Source organism: Macrobrachium rosenbergii, chromosome 23 (genome assembly GCF_040412425.1).
Source record: "Macrobrachium rosenbergii isolate ZJJX-2024 chromosome 23, ASM4041242v1, whole genome shotgun sequence".
NCBI classification, from domain to species: Eukaryota; Metazoa; Arthropoda; class Malacostraca; order Decapoda; family Palaemonidae; genus Macrobrachium; species Macrobrachium rosenbergii.
In genome coordinates, this window is record NC_089763.1 from 22,750,995 (window position 1) to 22,770,891 (window position 19,897).

Here is a 19,897-nt window from a genome sequence, read left to right on the forward strand (position 1 = left end):
ATTTAAACCAAAGGGGATGATTTAAACCATTCGTTCGTCGGGAAGAATTTAAAGGTATTCATTCAAACTGAACTAAGCTATTCGATTCAACGGAGTTTAAATGGCTCTCCCTTTTTAAAGCTAGATGCGGTGTTGCCATGTGATGATATTTTACTAAAATGTACTATTCTGAGCTATTCGATTCAACGGAGTTTAAATGGCTCTCGCCTTTTTAAAGCTAGAGGCGTGTTGCCATGTGATGATATTTTACTAAAATGTACTATTAAGTATTTTTTTAATATTTTAATGAGACTTTATAGTTTAAAATAGTTTTCAAGCTTATGTTGTAGTTAATATTGTTTAAAATATCTGATAAAAAGGTAAAATATAAATGGGATAATTCACGTTTAATGTAAGTGTCTCCTGGCATGAATTAGATCATAAGAAATGTAATATCAAAAGATTTCTCTCGGTCTGTCTGTCTGTCTGTCTGTCTGTCTCTCTCTCTCTCTCTCTCTCTCTCTCTCTGAGTGCCTGGCATTTGGTCTATATACAGTCATTTCTCTCTCTCTCTCTCCTCTCTCTCTCTCTCTCTCTCTCTCTCTCTCATGAGCACATGAAGAACACTCAGATGGGTTTCAAATCATTATTTATTTCTATTTGAATCATGAACCTCACCTGAGGTATCAGGCATTTAGAAATGGCGAGAAAAAGCATAGTAGCTAATCAGCAAATAAAATTCAGCTTAAAAAAAAAAGTCTGCTAAAAGCTAATTTCTTCTTACTACCATAGGTTCAATGAGGGACAGAAATGGGGTACTGAAGCTTTGTGGCATATGGAATCACACAAAATGATTGTTCGTTATGATATACAATAAACTTAGCAAAATATAAATGGTCTTCTTAACCTGTAGGAAGAAAGGAAGTCTGAGATTAGGCTATGCTCCGTACACAAGGCATTTGCTCTGCAAAGCAAAGTCACTGAGTGAGAATATGAGAACACACAGCGAAAGATAGAAAAAAAATATAATCAGAGTGAAGTGATACAACAAACAGGCTGTAGCTTTAAGCGGTAAACTGTAACAAAAAAATGGTATCTGGACCTATAAATAAAAAGGACAAGTTACGGACATACAATGTGATTTCACCCTTGAGAATGCTAGGGAACCAACTGCCGATAATTACAGATCTCGAAAAAAAACAGAAGGAATTTAATATTTAAAACAGCATTTTACTGAAATTTCCTTCGGCTTATGATTAAAAGTACATGTATACGAGTATTAATATTAACAAACATGCTCGTATGTTTCTTCTAAGCTACATTAATTAAGGACAAGAAATCATATGAAAATGGTTAAATGAACGATTTGAAACTCTCTGGCAACAAGCAGCGCAGAAAGACGTTAACAGTTCCATAATTTATATACCACATTAGTTACAAGGTCTACGGGCAGCACCTGCCCCGTTTACGGGGAGGGGGAGGAAGAAGAAGAGGAAGGGGAAGGGGAAGGGGAAGAGGGACGGAAGAGGGAAGGGAGGAGGGGAGGGGAGGGGAGAAGAGGAGGAAGGGGAGGAGAAAGGGAAGGGGAGGGGATGAAAGCCCCAGAAGCCTCCGGGATTCTCAGAAGCCTTCGGTATTCGTAGAGGACTCCAGGATTTCCAGTGTGCATTCAAACACACAAAACAAGACAGTTTTAAGTTATTTATATATATATATATATATATATATATATATATATATATATATATATATATATATATATATATATAAGATAAGAAAACTATTCTCAAAATAGTATATTCAAGTATTATGCCCACAGTCTCCAGATTAGATGTCAGCTGCGAGTTAGTCCACAAAACTAGATTTTGGTCACACTAACGATTTATATTCCGAAGGCCAGGCATAGTCTGTGTTCTTAAAACATAACCCAAGACAGACACAAACATACACGCATGCACACACACACATACATTAAAAAGCAAGACAATCTGAGAGAGACAAGGACTGATAATGTTTGTGTTTCTTTACTCCCTTTGCCTGTTTAAACATACCCATTCCTAGGAGGCTGCTCTAGGTGCCTAACCTAAATCTGTTCAGACATCATTTTTTGTCCTTCGCCTTCTTAAACTTCAGCCCACTTTTTCCCTGCTTGTTTCCACGAGCAGGAAGTAGGAATAAACGATGCCTATCAAAGAGACAGTCGCGTAGAAGAAATACAAGCCAACCTGGGTCAGAGTTGTCTGCATTACACTGTAGAGTTGCAGGCTGATGAAAACCAGTACAGAGCCAATCACCAAGCATGCACATGTTCCCTGTCGAAAAAGAATAGAACGGTTACCATCAATTAAATTCTTTCTATGCCTGTAAATTCTGTAAGAGTCTATGGTACTGTCCTAAGTCTTTGGAAATGCAAAAGGCTTACATGCTTCACTCCACCTCTTTATTACAAGCACACAAAGGTCTTTCTAACCATCACTTCACTGATATTATTTAGGACATACCCAAACTCCAGCAGAAGGACTAGAAAATGGATACCTGCAAAGTTAACTAACCTAACCTAACCTAACCTAAAACCAAAGTCCGGCAGAAAGACTAGAAAATGTTCATCTACTAAACTAACCTAACTTAACTTTACCTAACCTAAAATCAAAGTCCTGCAGAGGAACTAGAAAACGTTCATCTGCTAAACTAACCTAACCTAACGTCAACTTACTTGACCTAACCTAGTCGTTCCCAATATTCTAGGCTCCCTGGTAATATATTCATCCCGTTTTCTCACCTGTGGCCTGATGCTTGTAGGGAAAAGTTCTGTTGGCAACATCGACGCAAGGGTACTTATGCCCGAGCCATACCCAAAGGCAGCACACATCAGGCAGAGCATAGGAAACCAGGAATTTTGTGGGACGATGGATGAGCTGAAAATTCAGGTCAATCTTGATTCAGCAGTTTGGAGAATAAGTCATTGAGATTTTATATATATATATATTGTATATATATATATATATATATATATATATATATATATATATATATATATATATATATATATATATATATATATATATATATATATATATGAATGAAACAGAAATATGAAGCACCTGGATAAAAATCTGAGTTAATCTTACAACTGGAAGGAGTATAGCCATAGGGGGGAAGATATGAATCTCTCAAAAATTTGACAGATATCAACAGTGACAACAAGTGACAGTCCAAAGTCCCAGACCCTCTCACCTGTCAGGAATGACTTCAGTCAAAGTTGCGTTGAACACCTCGTAAGAAAATTTCAGTGATTCCTTCTTTTGCAGCTCACTCAAGGGCAATCTTTCCTCCTGCAAGTAAATGAACACCCCGATGGAGATGTACGAAGCCGCAATAATGGCCAGTGACGTCATCATGCAACGGCGTCGCCCAAGGAAGTCTGTGAAAAACGTCATGGAAAGGTTCCCCGCGAAATACAGCGAGATTACGAGGATGGTTGATATCTGTTCGTCCAGGGCTAGTCCTAGCCGCTGGATCTGCCGTGTAGCGTTGATTCTGAACACCTGGCTTCCAGAGAACGCGTAAATGAAGAAGATCCCAGTCAATAGGCCTACAATCTTCAGGTGCTCCCTCTCCAGCAGTGCTCTGACGCCTGAAGAGTCATTGAGTTTCTGATTCCGCTGCTTCAGGTAACACAGCTCCTCCTGGACGTTCGCGTGGGGACCCCTGAGTTTGCGCAGGACCCTGAGAGCATCTTCGTCGCGGGAAGAGACGGCCAGGAAAGACGGGCTCTCGTCCAGAGCACAGACCACCACCACGATATGGACGAAGAGCAGGCACACGCAGATGAGAGACATGTAGTACCAGGTGAAGGGAATGCCCAGCGCTAAGTTGGATATTCCTCCGAAGTGCATCAGTGCGTTGCACATCGAGACCAGAGCCCCGCGAATCTTGTCGTCGGCGACTTCGGCGGCATAGATGAACAGCGCGATGAGGCTCAGGCCTATCGTGATTCCGTTCAGCAGTCTGAAAATTGGGCGCCGTTTTTTAACACTTTAGAATGAAAATATATAGATGTATTGATTGCATCACTCTATAATAAAATTAGCACACACGCATAGTATATATATATATATATATATATATATATATATATATATATATATATATATATATATATATATATATATAATGTCTGTAATCGCTTTAACACGTGATTCCTTTATCACACATTACCACAGGTGAAAAACCAAGCAGGGCTGACCTGCTTCAACATTATTTCTCAGCCATTAACTTAGGACTGATACATAGTTTTAGAAATCACAATAAATATACTATAAAGACAGTACTGGCGAACATACACAACCCTCTGAGGCTACAGATCCGCCACTGTGTTCCTAATCTTATATATTTCATAATCAGGCAAAAATTAAAAATTTAAATATCCAGACAGTGTATCAAATCAAAAAAAGAACCTTACAACACAAAGAACTCGTTAATACTACCACATAATAACGTGAAAAATATCCCCCACCTGCTTAAGAATCTTGGTTTTTAAGTCGCACTTAAGAACAATAAAACAATGTAACATGTACTTATAAAGAACTCTCCCGACGATACTAAAAGCTGTGTATATAAAATTCCGTGTAAGTCTTGTGACAACTTTTATATTGGTTAAACGGGTAAAGCACCGGAGATGAGAACAGAACAGCACAAAAAAGTGTGTGAGATAAGCACAGGCGAACAGTTATTTTTGTCCATGTTAGTGAGAACAATTATGCTATCAACTGGGAAGTGGCAAAAAGGTAACGTATTCTAATAATGCATTGGAAAGGAATATCACTGAATCTAGCTTTGTAAAAGAAAGTTACGGCCATGTCGTGAATATCAGTCAAGGCATGTATAAAACTTGATCCGAAAATTTCAAAAGGAATTTGTAAAATGTTTAAATTTTAAGGAACGCAGTAGAGGTGTATAGTATGGGGACAGCAGTACTAATGGCTTTTTTTTTAGCCCCTCCCCACCCCCTGACACCTGAAGGTGTGGATCTGTAGTCTCCTATGGTCTGTATGTTTGTCGATGTTGTGCCTTGAGAATATATTGTGATTTCTACCACTAGACCTAAAGAGTGTTGAAGCCACTGCTACTTTGACACTTGTTAGTGGCGGGTCTGTGGTCTCAAACGGTTGTGTATGTTCGTCAGTAGCCTCTGTAGTACACATACTGTGATTTCTAAAACTATGCATCAGTCCTTCGTTAGTGGCTTGGAAATAAAGTCGAAACCAGTCAGGACCGACACCTCGTCCCTTATTTTTTCACTTGTGGTAATGTGTGATATATATATATATATAGTATATATATATATATATATATATATATATATATATATATATATATATATATATATATATATATATATATATATATATATATATATATATATATATATATATATATTACATGTGTATGTGTATATATGTTATTACACGAGCATTAAAATTTAATCTTCTTATTCAAACTGTATAAGAAAATGAAGCTCTTCTTCTTTTGGTGTGAAATTATTTCCTACCGCCATATACTGCATAAGTAACCTGATGCACAAAATTCACACTACAGTAACACATGTTATGAACACAAGATGAAAATCTATTGCACGCATATCACAAACAAGTTGAAAACAAGTCAACTACCTTGAGCAGAGAACGAATCTGTCTTAAATGCTGGAAAACCTTATGAAGCACTGGTATTTTACCAGTCTGTGATGTGTGATACTTTGCCACTGTGTGTTTGTGATATGTTTTACTGCAGTGCAGAAGCAGCTATAGGTGCATTCAAAGGTGAGGTCACATGGGCAAGTTTCCTGTCATCTTTTTCAGTTCATTTCACAAATATTGAATCAATTATATGTTAGGATGCATACACACTGCTGGACAATATCATAAACGTGCGTCAGAAACTTATCACACACACATCACAAACAAACTGAATACAAATCAACGACTTAATGGTAGTTCTCACCAGAGCTTCTGACGACTACCCATCACTTGCCATACTGTAGATTTGTTCTTCACTTACGGTTGTTGACTTGTTTTCAACATGTTTGTGACATGTATGTTATAAGTTGCTAACTTTGTTTTATGACATGTTTTACTATAGTGTGCACCAGCCTTTACGCATTGTATAACAGTGACGAATATTCGTTGAAGCAGTGTCAGGAGGACTATGAATCTGTATGACCCTGAATTCGTTCCTGGTTCTCTATGTAGATAAACCAAGGAGGTTAGATTTATGGAGATCCCCAGACCATACAAACCCTTCACTCAATCCTTACAACTCAAATATCGATAAGTTACCTAAATGTAAATAGAAACTGAATTTCACGACTTCTCACAACAAAGTTCTGATCGCAACTGACTCACAAACACGTGAGTCAGAAATGCCACAATGATGGTCAGTGGTGGCTTCACATAATCCGGCTCAGGGTATCTCCATAAATCTACCCTGCTTGAAATAAACAACTGACAACCTTTTCCAATTGTACATCACCTGATTCTTCTTACCTTCCAACGACGATCATGTAGATGTTAATAGACACTGTGATCATGAGTGATCCGACTATTCCCGGTACACCAGTGATTAGCAGCGACCACTTTCTTCCTATGGTGCCAAGCAGGTAACCGGCTGTTAAATACCCCACTATCCTACCAATCTGTGTCACGCTTGCTGTAAAAAAAATATTTTTAGACAGTTAAATATTTGTAAAAGAATTAAATACCCAACTATCCTGCCAATCTGTGTCACGCTTGCTGTAAAAAATTATTTTTAGACAGTTAAATATTTGTAAAAGAATTAAATACCCAACTATCCTGCCAGTCTGTGTCACGCTTGCTGTAAAAAAATATTTATGGACAGTTAAATATTTGTAAAAGAATTAAATACCCACTATCCTGCCAATCTGTGTCATGCTTGCTGTAAAAAAATATTTTTAGACAGCTAAATATTTGTAAAAGAATTAAATACCCCACTATCCTGCCAATTATGTTTCACGCTTGCTATAAAAAAAAAGTATTTGTAAACAGTGCACTGAAATAGATGATCATTAAGTAATGGGAATATTAACCTTCCCAACTGAAAAAAAAAAAAACAATTTGGTTCTTCTGGGGTAATGCTCTTTTTTCACAACAACAATATATATATATATATATATATATATATATATATATATATATATATATATATATATATATATATATAATATATATATATATATTAAACATATTTTCTTAATTTTATGATTTTATGGAATTTAAGCTGTCAAGCCAAGTGCTGGGACACTTTCGGCCATTCAGAGCATAAGACAGTGAAGAGAAGGAGTTGGAGTAATGGACAGCAAGATAAGGAGTTGGAGTAATAGGCAGCAAGGTAAAGAGATCCAGAAAATAAAGGAAATGGAATATAAGGATCTAAGGGTGGAGTTGGGAGAAAACCCTAGGGTGCACTAAGAAGTAATAGTTAGAGTGGTTGGACAGCAAGACTAAAGGAAACAAGCAGGAATGGAGGTAGAGTAAAAGACTAAAGAGTGAATGCAACTGGGGAATGAGATGACACAGCAAACACTTTAGTAATTCCTTCAGTGCAACACGTGAGGTGCACTGACGGGTTGTACTTGACAAGGAGCACATGAGAAATACTCTTGGGCCCACTACTCACATATCAGATCCATCTCCCAGTGAGAGACTTTCATCTCGGTGCCGAAAATGGTAGCATTACTCTTGGCGTAATGCGAAGCAAACACGTTGGGCCATAGCTGCATCATGCCCGAGGGGACGCTTATGAGGCCAGCGGCCAGAACTATCGCAAACTGAAAGAGGCATTTGATTACAGATGTATCACATAGGATACGATGATCAAGAAGCTAGCATACAGGCCTGCAGGATGACTAAATGCATTTAATCAAAGGGAATTGACCACATGGATATCTGTTAACACAATCTTATGTTGTGATTATAGTGAAACGGGTTCGTTTCTCGCTACCGGACACCATAACCACTTCAATTTCTTGCACTTAGACCTTCTTAAGGCTTTGTAGTGACAAGCATATCCAAAAAGCGTGAAGAATTCGAGAAGTTAAAGAGGGCATTGTGGTTATTACAACTATATATATATATATATATATATATATATATATATATATATATATATATATATATATATATATATATATATATAAATATATGTATATATATGTGTGTGTACATAATAATTACAAGATCTTATTGATGAATGATAACCAGCTGTTACCGGTTAATGACTACCAGGTCTTACTGATAAATGACAACCAACTCTTATGGTTAATGACTACTGGCCTTGTCGATAAATGACAATGAACCAGTTGTTATTGATGAATGAAAACCAGCTGTTGCTGTTTAATGACCCTCAGTCCTTACTGATGAATGACAACCAGCCGTTAGTGATTAATGACTACCAGGTCTTATTAATGATTGACAATCAGCTGTTACTAGTTAATGACTATCAAGCCTTATTGATGCATAACAACCAGCTGTTAGTCGTTAATAACAACAGACCATATTGATGAATGACAATAAACTATTACTGGTTAATATGATTACCAGTTATTCGTGATGAATGGCAACCACCTGTTACTGACGAATGACAGCCAGCTGTTGCTGGTTTGTGACTGTCAGCTATTATTGATTAACAACAACCAACTGTTGCTGGTCAGTACCTACCAGGTCTTGTTAACGAGTGACAACCAGCTGTTACTGGCGAATGACAACCAGCACATAATGGTTAACAACTACCAGGTTTTATTAATGAATGACAACGAGCTGTTACTGCTGAATGACTACCATTCTTGGATGTACTGGTGGAGAGGGAAGGGGAAAGTTTAAAATTTAAGGTACACATAAAGAAACCCCATACCAATTCATACATACATATGTTCTCCAGCCACAGGAGAGAAGTTAGGATGTGAGTAATTACAGGTTTGGCTATTAGGGCTTATAGGATTTGTAGTCCCGAATTCGTAGAGGACGAGCTGGTATACCTGAGGGCAAGGTCTATAGATGCCTGAGGGAGAGTTTTAGGAGATTAGGATACCTAAAGAGAGTTTTAGGATGTTAGGATGCCTAAAGAGAGTTTTAGGAGGTTAGGATGCCTAAGGAGAGTTCTAGGAGATTAGGATCCCTATGGGAGAGTTTTAGGAGATTAGGATCCCTAAGGGAGAGTTTTAGGAGATTAGGATACTTTAAGTATTAGAGGGAACGGGGACGCACCAAGGCAAGAAAAAGCTATTTTGGGGAGAGGGAAGGGAAAGGAAAGGAACATTTGAAAAGGAAGAAAACGATTACAACAACACTATAGTGACCCAGTGGTTCTCAACCTAGGGGGGCGTCGGCAATTTCCAAGGGGGGCGCGAGCGCTAGGGAAAAATTAAAAATTCTCCAATTATATTCGTTATTCTCTTAACAAGAGTCGCTAAGAAGCAGGGCCAAGCATCTCACTAATTCATTCCCAAAAGAATAAAAACACCCCTTCTCTTTTTTTTTTTTTTTTTTTTATTTTCCTTTAAATCTAGGAGGAAATTTTACTCACAGATGCGAGGGGGGCGTCGAGGGAAGGACCAACTCTTTGAGGGGGCGTGGTAGTAAGAAGGTTAAGAACCACTGCTAAAGTCAGACCAAAATGACTATGAACATGGCTGTCATTAGCTACGTTGCCAAAATTCTTCTTGACTCAAAATCTGGCTACAGTTAATCTGCATTCCTCAATTCGGAGTTCTTTAATCCGGTCATAAAATCCTACTTATCCCTCCCAGGGGCTGTCCTGAAGAAGGAGACCGTTCCGGAACAAGTCCGACTTAATTTACAATCTACCATCACTTGAGGAGCCAATAACAGTATTTTTCTTTTTTTATCGATTTGTAGCATTTACTTTCATCAGTGAGTCTGGGCTTGATATTGGGCATCTGTATAATTCGTTTAGATGCTTAGAAATTAGATCGTCCTTATCCTACCTTTTGACGAAGCAGTTTAACTTGTGATTTCAGTTCTTCAAATTTCAGTTCTTTCGCTCACCGAAACTGTTTACCCCCAAGGTCTAAAGAACTTGCTGACCTTCTATAGTATTTCCAAAACTTTTTGTCATTTGGGCAAGGCTAAGGTGGGGAAGTAACGCTGCCAAATCAAACTATTCAGTCAGTTTATTTAGTATCTGAAAGCGCTACAGATCTAACAAATGCTAAAATAATAATTACCAGATATTCTTTTCATCATATTAAAACCTTTCGTAACATTTTGCACTGGGTAATAACGATGTAAACATTGCTTTTTTTTTCTTAAACGTGGCACTGATTTTGAGCCACCTTGTAAGTTCCAAGGTTGCTACCAAGCACGAAGAGACTTCTCTGGCGTGGCGTTTAAAGATCTGCCCTATTGCCAGTTTTACAAAACAACAACTTGACAGGCCTTTGAATGTCTTTGAGACAAACCCTGACGCTATAATTAGAAGATTACAGGAGTTGTTTTTCATTTCCAGGTATTTTAATCTCCTTCCTATTCCGCCCTGCTCAGGATTTGTCTTCAGTCCATTTCTTCTCCACAACCTATGAACAATAATACATTTTCCTTATTTTTTACAAAGATTTACTGCTGTATGTATAGCCCATTTATAAATATTTAGCATTTTCGTCTAGACAAGAAACATCATACAGTACTTACATCTAAGTAACTGCACGGGTAAGCTGTTTGTATAATGAATTGGCGCTCACTCTAAGATCTCGTGCTGGCACAAGGCCACCTTAATCGTAACTATTTTGTCAGTACTTGTAGATGTACGTTTATCATTATTATCTGTTTGCATGCGATTGTTTATTTTCTCGCTCGTTCAACTTACTCTATGTTATGCTTTATTTCATATTTCCTTGCTTACTAATTTATTCTTTACCTATGATATTAAGAAATTAAGACAATCGTAGAAAGGCGAAATGCCTCCAAACATACCGTGACCACTAAAAGTGCCCAGTGGGGGCAGTCTTGAGCTGCTTGTCCGTGGATTTAAATGCACGTGGAGCTGTTTGAAATATTGGCAACAGCGCCAAAATGAGATGCCATGTTGATAGAAAATCTGATTCCGTTTCTTGTTATTGCATACAAAACTTTATCGGTCGTGAACCTATGTAACTGACTTAGATTTCTGCGTAACGAAAAAGATATTTGGCATCTGTCATGGAAGAAATGGTTTTATCTCTCTGTTGTTGTTATAGATTTGGCATATATGCGGAGATTAAAAGCACGGGGAGAGGATCCAGACAGCCCCACCAGAGAGCTCATTTCATTCTGGTTTTAGTACAGAGTATTTTAAACCATAAAGCAGGTAGTGTGTGAAGTGTGAATACTTTTATTTGCATAAAAGGAAAAAAATAAAACAAGTTATATGTGGCTGATGCAAGGAGAAAATTATTTGGCAAATACCTAAGTGCAGAATTTCTCCAAGTGCACACACACGTACATATGTATATAAATATTACACATTACCACAGGTGAAAAATAAGACCGGTTTCGACTTTATTTTCAAGCCATTGACGAAGGACTGATACAGAGTATTAGAAGTTACAAATATTTATATATATATATATATATGATTATAATAATATATATATATATATATATATATATATATATATATATATATGTTTATAATCATGTATATACATATGTATGTATGTGTGTGTGTGCATGTGTGTTTGTGTTTGTGTGTGTATGTGTGTACTTGGAGAAATTCTGCACTTTAGTATTTGCCAAATAATTTTTTCATTTATGCAAATAAAAGTATTCACACTTCATACACTACCTGCTTTATAGTTTAAAATACTCTATACAATCCTGTATTATTTTAATTAACAGAGATTTTTTATCGCCATACTCATTTTCCTATACCCGAATTCGACCTGTACATGCCCCAAGGGCAGCTTAGCTTGGACGTGAATCCTTTAAGGAAACTGGGAAGGTAGCTAAAATCTGTGCCACGTTTAAGAATAAAAAACAATGTTTACATCGTTACCCATTGTAAAATGTTACGAAAGGTTTTAATATGATCAAAAGAGTATTTGGCAATTATCATTTTAGCATTTTTTAGGTCTGTAGTGCTTTCAAATGCTAGATAAACTGATTAAGAAAGTTTGATACGGCAGCGTTACTTCCCACCCTTGCCCTGCCCAAACGACAAGAAGGTTTGTAAATGCTATCGTATGCAAAGATGTGGGAACGTGTTGCCACGTATACTGTACACCACATCCCAACTTAAGTCAAAGTTTTATTAACATGATCTGGCAAAAGTGGCAACGTCTAAAACATACTACATGTTCGTCGTCATTTTGGTTTGATTGTATGACATCCCTCAACAGGAGACTAGATAATTTCAAATTGATAGGCAGTCACAAAAACACGATTAGCAACGAAGTAGTTGAGAATAAAAAGTCAGCAGAGTTGGAAGAGATAAGAGGGGGGGGGTACATGGCAGCAGGTTGCCAGGTCTGTCCATTTCAGAACAATCTGTCCTTTTTGAGATCCGGCTGTCCTCAAGTTTTCACGAAAAACGGCAACCTGGAAAATGTCCTTTTCTGCCCTATTTCATTAATTTATATTGGCTTTGTGGATATGATTTTCATAATTCAATATTCAGGAGCAAATGAAATAATTTCACGTATGTACCTGTATAGACTACCAAGCTGCCCGATTTCAAGACAAAATAAAAGAAATGCTTCTTGATGAAAGTAATAAACTTTACCTAACTTTTGCTTGTCCAATTACCCAAAATTTTGAAACTCTCAATGCTGTTTTCCAAGGCTCAAATCCAGATCCCGCCAAATTATTTGCAGAATTGGTAGAACTACGAAACTGTTTACTTCAAAAAGTCTACATAGCTTTCGGACAGCGGCAGTTTCCATGGTCATTTAAAGATGTAAAACTTGAGGAAAAGTTTGAGTATTGCTTGAAAAGTAGCCCTCGTACTTCCGAGAAGAAATTACCAATTAAGCAGCGGTGTCATACTTTTATGCATGAGGCCATAAACCAGATTGATAAAAGGCTTGATAACACAGCTATGAAAATGAACTACACAAAATATCTTAGTCCAGAGAAATGTCTCAATCAAATGAAACCAAGATTTCATGATCTTCCCTTAGCAAAATTAGCGAGAGGCGGGGGGGGGGGGCGTTTGATGTGCATATAGTTGAAAACCAGTTTGAAAAAATCTCACTGAAAACAAACTGGAAAGAGGAATTCCCCGATTCAAAATACCTATGGACCCAGTGAAATTTTGGACGACTGCATTGCGTCATGAAAATGCAATTGGAGAAAGATATTATGAAGAACTGGCAATTATTGCATCGAACTCCTTCTGTATTCCTCTCAGTACATCTTTTGTTGAACGGGTGTTTCCCATGTAACAAATGTTAAAACCAAAACAAGAGACAGGCTAAGTACAAGTTCTCTGAAGGCCATTCTTAGAATCAGAACACATCTACATCGTAAAGGAATTTGCTGCCGAAGAGGGACAGCGTTTTATTGCTTACTTCAGAAGCCAAATGTACAAGAGGAAGGAAACAGCATTTGGAGAAATTGGAGAAGCTAGTACATCAACTGTGAATGTTTCTGCTGCTATAATGTATAGCACATCTGCAGTCACTGCCTGATGGCGATGAATATGACTGTGAAACTGAATCTTTCGAGGAAATTTTATCAATTCAGTATTCAGACAGGTGAGCAAATTACGTGATATGTTTTTAATCATATCCTCACATAAAAAAAAAGCTACAGACGAGTCTACTACTTTCATTGTGCTAGTAATTATCATTACCATACTACAATCCTGAATTTTCTTGTTCAAAAACAAGCTTTGGAGGAGTGGAGCGTGACTTAAAGGAAGAATACACACACGCACATAAATCAATAAGGGAGAGGAAATACATAAATAATGCGTTTGTCCTTTTCCTGTCCTATTTTTGGGGAGGTGTCTGTCCATTTTTCTGCTCACAGATCTGGCAACCCTGAAATACGGAGACAAGCAACAAATACAAAACATTTACGCGCTGCAATCAGTCGTCAGCGGTTGCTAAGCACGGCTGGGAATAATACCACAGAATATTATGAACTTCCTGTACAAAAACACAAATAAAACGGCCAGACTGATTGCAAACGATGCCTTCAAAACACATGCAAATAATGTAATGGCAGGCGGCCCTGGAAGCCGTATTGAGGGCAGCCTATCTAGGAAAAATCGTGAGCACAACAGTAGGAAAGAGAACCTGGGAAACACACGAGAGGCCGGTTGGGCAACGCACACCCGAACAAACCTTGGGCGAGGCAGAGTCACTGTCTCGGGGCTGCACCGGAGATGAAAGATAATGAAAGGATTTCAGAAACCCAGCACACGAAAAACTGGGAACATCATACACATACAAAAGCGGCTGGACCACTTGTCTGGTAGTTTTACGGCTGCTGGACTGGACGACGATTACAGTTTTTGCGGGACAAAAATCAAGTGGCAGGGCGGAACTGAAACAGATTAATAAAGCTCTGCCAAATCCCACTTCGGAGAACATTTGGTTACGTCTATCGGGGGCGATCCTTCTACCCAAGGAGGTTGAAATTTAAGGAACACGTAAGAGAGGTTAATGATTAGGAGTAAATTCCCGGCCGCGACCCAGGCGTCCTGGTTACTGTTGTACTTGGTTGCTATCGGAATTAATTGAGTCCTGGTTGCTCATGGCACCTGCTGCATGGGGTGATTTTTTTTTTTTTTTTTTTAGGATTTTCTCCTGCTAGCCTCTGTCTAAGGCTTTCAAATTTAAGATGCTTGGCAGTTTGAGTCTCATATTACACAGCCTATTCATTTCATTTGTCTGGCTATTCATATTGTGTATATATGTATATATATATATATATATATATATATATATATATATATATATATATATATATATATATACTGCTCCCCATATACTATATTCTTCTTCTTTTAACGTGCTTTTTTCCCATTTGTATGGGGTAAGCACGGTGCCTTCTTTTGAAGGATTTTGATTTGGCTTTGGGGTAGACTGTAGTCTCGATCGCCTGCCCTGCCTGTCATCACTTAGACCCCGGTAGCGTATGTACACGTCTTATACCGGTCACCAGCGCCCTTTCTCCCAGCAGCGAGAAGTTCTTGTGCGGTTAGGTCGACAGTTCGAGACGTGTGATATATATATATATATATATATATATATATATATATATATATATATATATATATATATATATATATATATATATATATATATATATATATATATATAATATATATATATATATATATATATACCCATCCCGTTTAAAAACGAAGAAACCTGATGTATCAATATTCTACTGTAAATTTTTCCTCGATCTTTTTGTATTATAAGAACACAAGACAGCGCAATCCTATTTCTTCCTTTTTCATCACCTTTTCAGAGAGAGAGAGAGAGAGAGAGAGAGAGACAGAGACTGAGGAAGAGAAAGCTCGCTTCGCTTGCATAAGAAAGGGGGAGAGAAAGTTTCAAAAGGGAGAGATTCATCACGTTTTCAGCATTACCTCAAACATTCATTGAAGCCTTGCAGTTCAACACAAACATTTAATGGAATTAATTTTACTGTCTATGGTATCATACCTGTCTGGTGTACCGAAGGAGACGTGATTTCCTAGTCTCTTCCGTCTGCCGTGAATCTGTAACAAACCACAAAAAAAAAAAAAAATTTTAACGTTTGGGATTAAGAGCAAAAACATCGTGAAAGAATTCAGAGATTTAGAGGTAACTGAATGAAAGTTGAATTGAACTGAATAAAGAATTTAAGACAAAGGCCAAGCACTGGGACCTATGAGGCCATTTAGTGCTGAAACGGAAATTGACAGTAAAAGTTTAAAAGGTGTAACAGGAGGAAAACCTCAAAGCAGTTGCACTATGAATCAAAAGTTAGGAGAGGGTGGAAAGTATGATGGAAGAAAGAGAATATGAAAGGAGGTACAGTAAAAGAAACGGAAGGGGTTGCAGCTAGGGGCCTAAGGAAGGCACGCATCCAAAAAACCTTAAGTAATGCCTACAGTGCACCGCATGAGGCGCACTGATGGCACCACCACCCTACGGGGAACTGAATAACCCTCAGATAATTGAATCCATGCTTTGGTAAACAGCGGCACGAGGGGTACATTCAAGGGATTTTGAACATAGCCCGCGCGTCCATGAGAGTAATTAGATTAGATCATTCTTGGCTGGGAGTCAAGATTGTCTCCCAAAACTGCGTCACACACACATACGAAAATTTTCCATCAGGTCTGTTTCCCAAAGCTGCGTCACACACTTCAGAAATATTTCCATCAGGTCTGTCTCCCAAAACTGTGTCACACACATAAGAAAAATTTTCATCAGGTCTGTCTCTCAAAACTGCATCACACACCTAAGTAATATTTCCATCATGTCTGTCTCCCAAAACTGTGTCACACACCTCAGAAATATTTCCATCAGGTCTGTCTCCCAAAACTGTGTCACACCATCCTAAGAAAATTTCCATCAGGTCTGTCTCCAAAACTGCGTCACACACATAAGAAAAATTTCTATCAGGTCTGTCTCCCAAAACTGTCACACACCTAAGAAAAATTTCCATCAGGTCTGTCTCCCAAAACTGCGTCACACACATAAGAAAAATTTCCATCAGGTCTATCTCCCAAAGCTGCGTCACACACCTCAGAAATATTTCCATCAGGTCTGTCTCCCAAAACTGTGTCACACACCTAAGAAAAATTTTGTCAGATGTCAGGTCTGTCTCCTGTCTCCCAAAACTGTGTCACACACCTAAGGAAAATTTCCATCAGGTCTGTCTCCCAAAACTGCGTCACACACATAAGAAAAATTTCCATCAGGTCTGTCTCCCAAAACTGCCCACACACACATCTCAGAAATATTTCCATCAGGTCTGTCTCCCAAAACTGTGTCACACACCTAAGAAAATTTTCGTCAGGTCTGTCTCCCAAAACTGCGTCACACACATAAGTAATATTTCCATCATGTCTGTCTCCCAAAACTGTGTCACACACCTCAGAAATATTTCCATCAGGTCTGTCTCCCAAAACTGTGTCACACACATAAGAAAAATTTCTATCAGGTCTGTCTCCCAAAACTGTGTCACACACCTAAGAAAAATTTCCATCAGGTCTGTCTCCCAAAACTGCGTCACACACATAAGAAAAATTTCCATCAGGTCTGTCTCCCAAAGCTGCGTCACACACCTCAGAAATATTTCCATCAGGTCTGTCTCCCAAAACTGTGTCACACACCTAAGAAAAATTTTCGTCAGGTCTGTCTCCCAAAACTGCGTCACACACATAAGTAATATTTCCATCATGTCTGTCTCCCAAAACTGTGTCACACACCTCAGAAATATTTCCATCAGGTCTGTCTCCCAAAACTGTGTCACACACCTAAGAAAAATTTCCATCAGGTCTGTCTCCCAAAACTGTGCCACACACCTAAGAAAAATTTCCATCAGGTCTGTCTCCCAAAACTGTGTCACACACCTAAGAAAAATTTCCATCAGGTCTGTCTCCCAAAACTGTGTCACACAATTAAGAAAAATTTTCATCAGGTCTGTCTCCCAAAACTGTGTCACACACTTAAGAAAAATTTCCATCATGTCTGTCTCCCAAAACTGTGTCACACACCTAAGAAAAATTTCCATCAGGTCTGTCTCCCAAAACTGTGTCACACACATAAGAAAAATTTCCATCAGGTCTGTCTCCCAAAACTGTGTCACACACCTAAGAAAAATTTCCATCAGGTCTGTATCCCAAAACTATGTCACACACCTGAGAAATTTCCGTCAAGACTGTCTCCTAAAGCTGTGTCACACACCTAAGAAAAATTTCCATCAGGTCTGTCTCCCAAACCTGTCACACACCTGAGAAATTTCCATCAAGACTGTCTCCTAAAACTGTGTCACAGACCTGAGAAACTTCCATCAAGTCCGTCTCCCAAAACTGTGTCACACACCTAAGAAAAATTTCCATCAGGTCAGTATCCCAAAACTGTGTGACACCTAGGAAAAATTTCCATCATGTCTATCTAGACTGCCTCCTAATACTGTGTCACACGCCTGAGAAATTTCCATCAAGACTGTCTCCTAAAACTGTGTAACACACCTGATAGAGATCCATCCAGACTCTCTCCTAAAACTTTGTCACACACCTAAAAAAATTCCATCAGGTCTGTCTCCTAAAACTGTGTAACACACCTAAGAAAATTTTCCATCAGGTCTGTCTCCCAAAACTGTCACACCTGAGAAATTTCCATCAAGACTGTCTCCCAAAACTGAGTCACACACCTGAGAAATTTCCATTAAGACTGTCTCCTAAAACTGAGTCACACACCTGAGAAATTTCCATCAAGACTGTCTCCCAAAACTGAGTCACACACCTGAGAAATTTCCATTAAGATTGTCTCCTAAAACTGAGTCACACACCTGAGAAATTTCCATCAAGACTGTCTCCCAAAACTGAGTCACACACCTGAGAAATTTCCATTAAGACTGTCCCTAAAACTGAGTCACACACCTGAGAAATTTCCATCAAGACTGTCTCCTAAAACTGTGTTACACACACCTGAGACGTGTCCAATTCACAGAGTTAAAAAGGAAAACAGGTCTTACCTCCAATCGTTGAATCCATGTTAATGAAGCCTTGAGTAAACGTTAACGCTATATATACGTATAACAGCGTTTGAAGGCTTCTCGAAGGGCGACTGATAAGTGCACAGACACGTACTCACACACACACACACACAAGCACAAGCACTCTATCCGTAAGCGGTCGGTGAAACTGCAGACGAGATGCATTTTCCAACTTCCCAGACCAATGAAGATAACCGCTGCTCGAGGAATGCCATCTGCCGGGCGAAGCTGACACTTTGTTTCGTGAAATGCTTGCGTTAACGCGTCTCTAATTCGATTCCATACGCTTGTTTAATAAGAATATTTTTATACATGTTCAGGGGCTGAAGAAAGAAAAAGTAGAACCATGAAAAAAAAAAAAAAAAATATATATATATATATATATAATAATATTAATAAGTATATATATATATATATATATTGATAATAAGTTCAACCATATATCTATATATAATATATATATATATATATATATATATATATATATATATATTATTAATAAGTATAAATATATCTATATATATATATATATAGACAGACAGATGTTGATAATATTAATAATATTACTTTATATATATTGATAATATTAATAAGTTACTTACTATATATAATTTACGTTAAAATTATTAATGTTTCAAACTATATTTTTATGAATATATATACATATGTGTGAGTGAGTGTGTGTGTGGTGTTAGAATTTTATTAATAATGAGTTTCTAACTAAAATTCATGATAAAAGAAGGGACTGTCAATGTGAAAAACAGGACTGTACTTTTTGCCCGAATATACCACGAAATATGACTTTATGGAATCATATGCTCACAGTTTTACTGTGAAGCTCTTGTTCCCAAATGTCAACTGTTTGTTATTAAACCGTCAACCAACAAATTCCCAATAAGGACGATCAAAAAACTAATTAACAAACCTGAATATACGAAAACTTGTACCATCAGTAAACACAGTCTCAATGTTTACAATATGAACCTGTTTAACAGTCCTGTTTTCTTGCATTAATGCAGTGGTTCTCAAACTGGGGGGGAAATTACCCCCGTGGGGACAATGAAACCGCTTCTTGAGGTGGGGTAACGAGGCACTTTCTAAAAGTAATAGTTCTTTGGGGGTAAAATTCAGTAAATTTATAAATAATAATAAATAAATAAAATAAATAAATGAATAATACA

The 19,897-nt window shown here is 37.8% G+C and overlaps 1 protein-coding gene across 3 annotated transcripts; it reads right to left on the reverse strand.

Moving 5' to 3' along the window:
* Positions 1-1,784: 1,784 nt before the first annotated feature.
* LOC136851171 (facilitated trehalose transporter Tret1-like) lies at positions 1,785-19,082 on the reverse strand. Of its 3 annotated transcripts, XM_067125127.1 has the most exons (7): positions 18,696-19,082; positions 15,668-15,723; positions 7,672-7,822; positions 6,522-6,684; positions 3,214-3,987; positions 2,759-2,894; positions 1,785-2,291 (listed from the first exon to the last, which is right to left on the reverse strand). In XM_067125127.1, exons 1-7 carry the CDS (start codon positions 18,712-18,714, stop codon positions 2,109-2,111), a joined length of 1,482 nt encoding a protein of 493 aa, XP_066981228.1. In that variant the 5' UTR covers positions 18,715-19,082; the 3' UTR covers positions 1,785-2,108. The 3 variants fall into 3 exon arrangements, with proteins under 3 accessions (XP_066981228.1, XP_066981229.1, XP_066981230.1); XM_067125128.1 differs by lacking the exon at positions 15,668-15,723 and having other exon boundaries at positions 18,696-19,039; XM_067125129.1 differs by lacking the exons at positions 15,668-15,723; positions 18,696-19,082 and adding an exon at positions 8,919-9,022.
* Between the last annotated feature and the right edge of the window lie 815 nt (positions 19,083-19,897).

Bases quoted from the DNA above. Each gene is read 5' to 3' on its own strand.
- LOC136851171 (XM_067125127.1), bottom strand. The intron at 7,823-15,667 runs GTATGATACCAT...TGCCTCTTTCAG, and splicing joins TCCTTCGGTACACCAGACAG to TTTGCGATAGTTCTGGCCGC. The intron at 6,685-7,671 runs GTGAGTAGTGGG...TTTTTTTTACAG, and splicing joins CTGGGAGATGGATCTGATAT to CAAGCGTGACACAGATTGGT.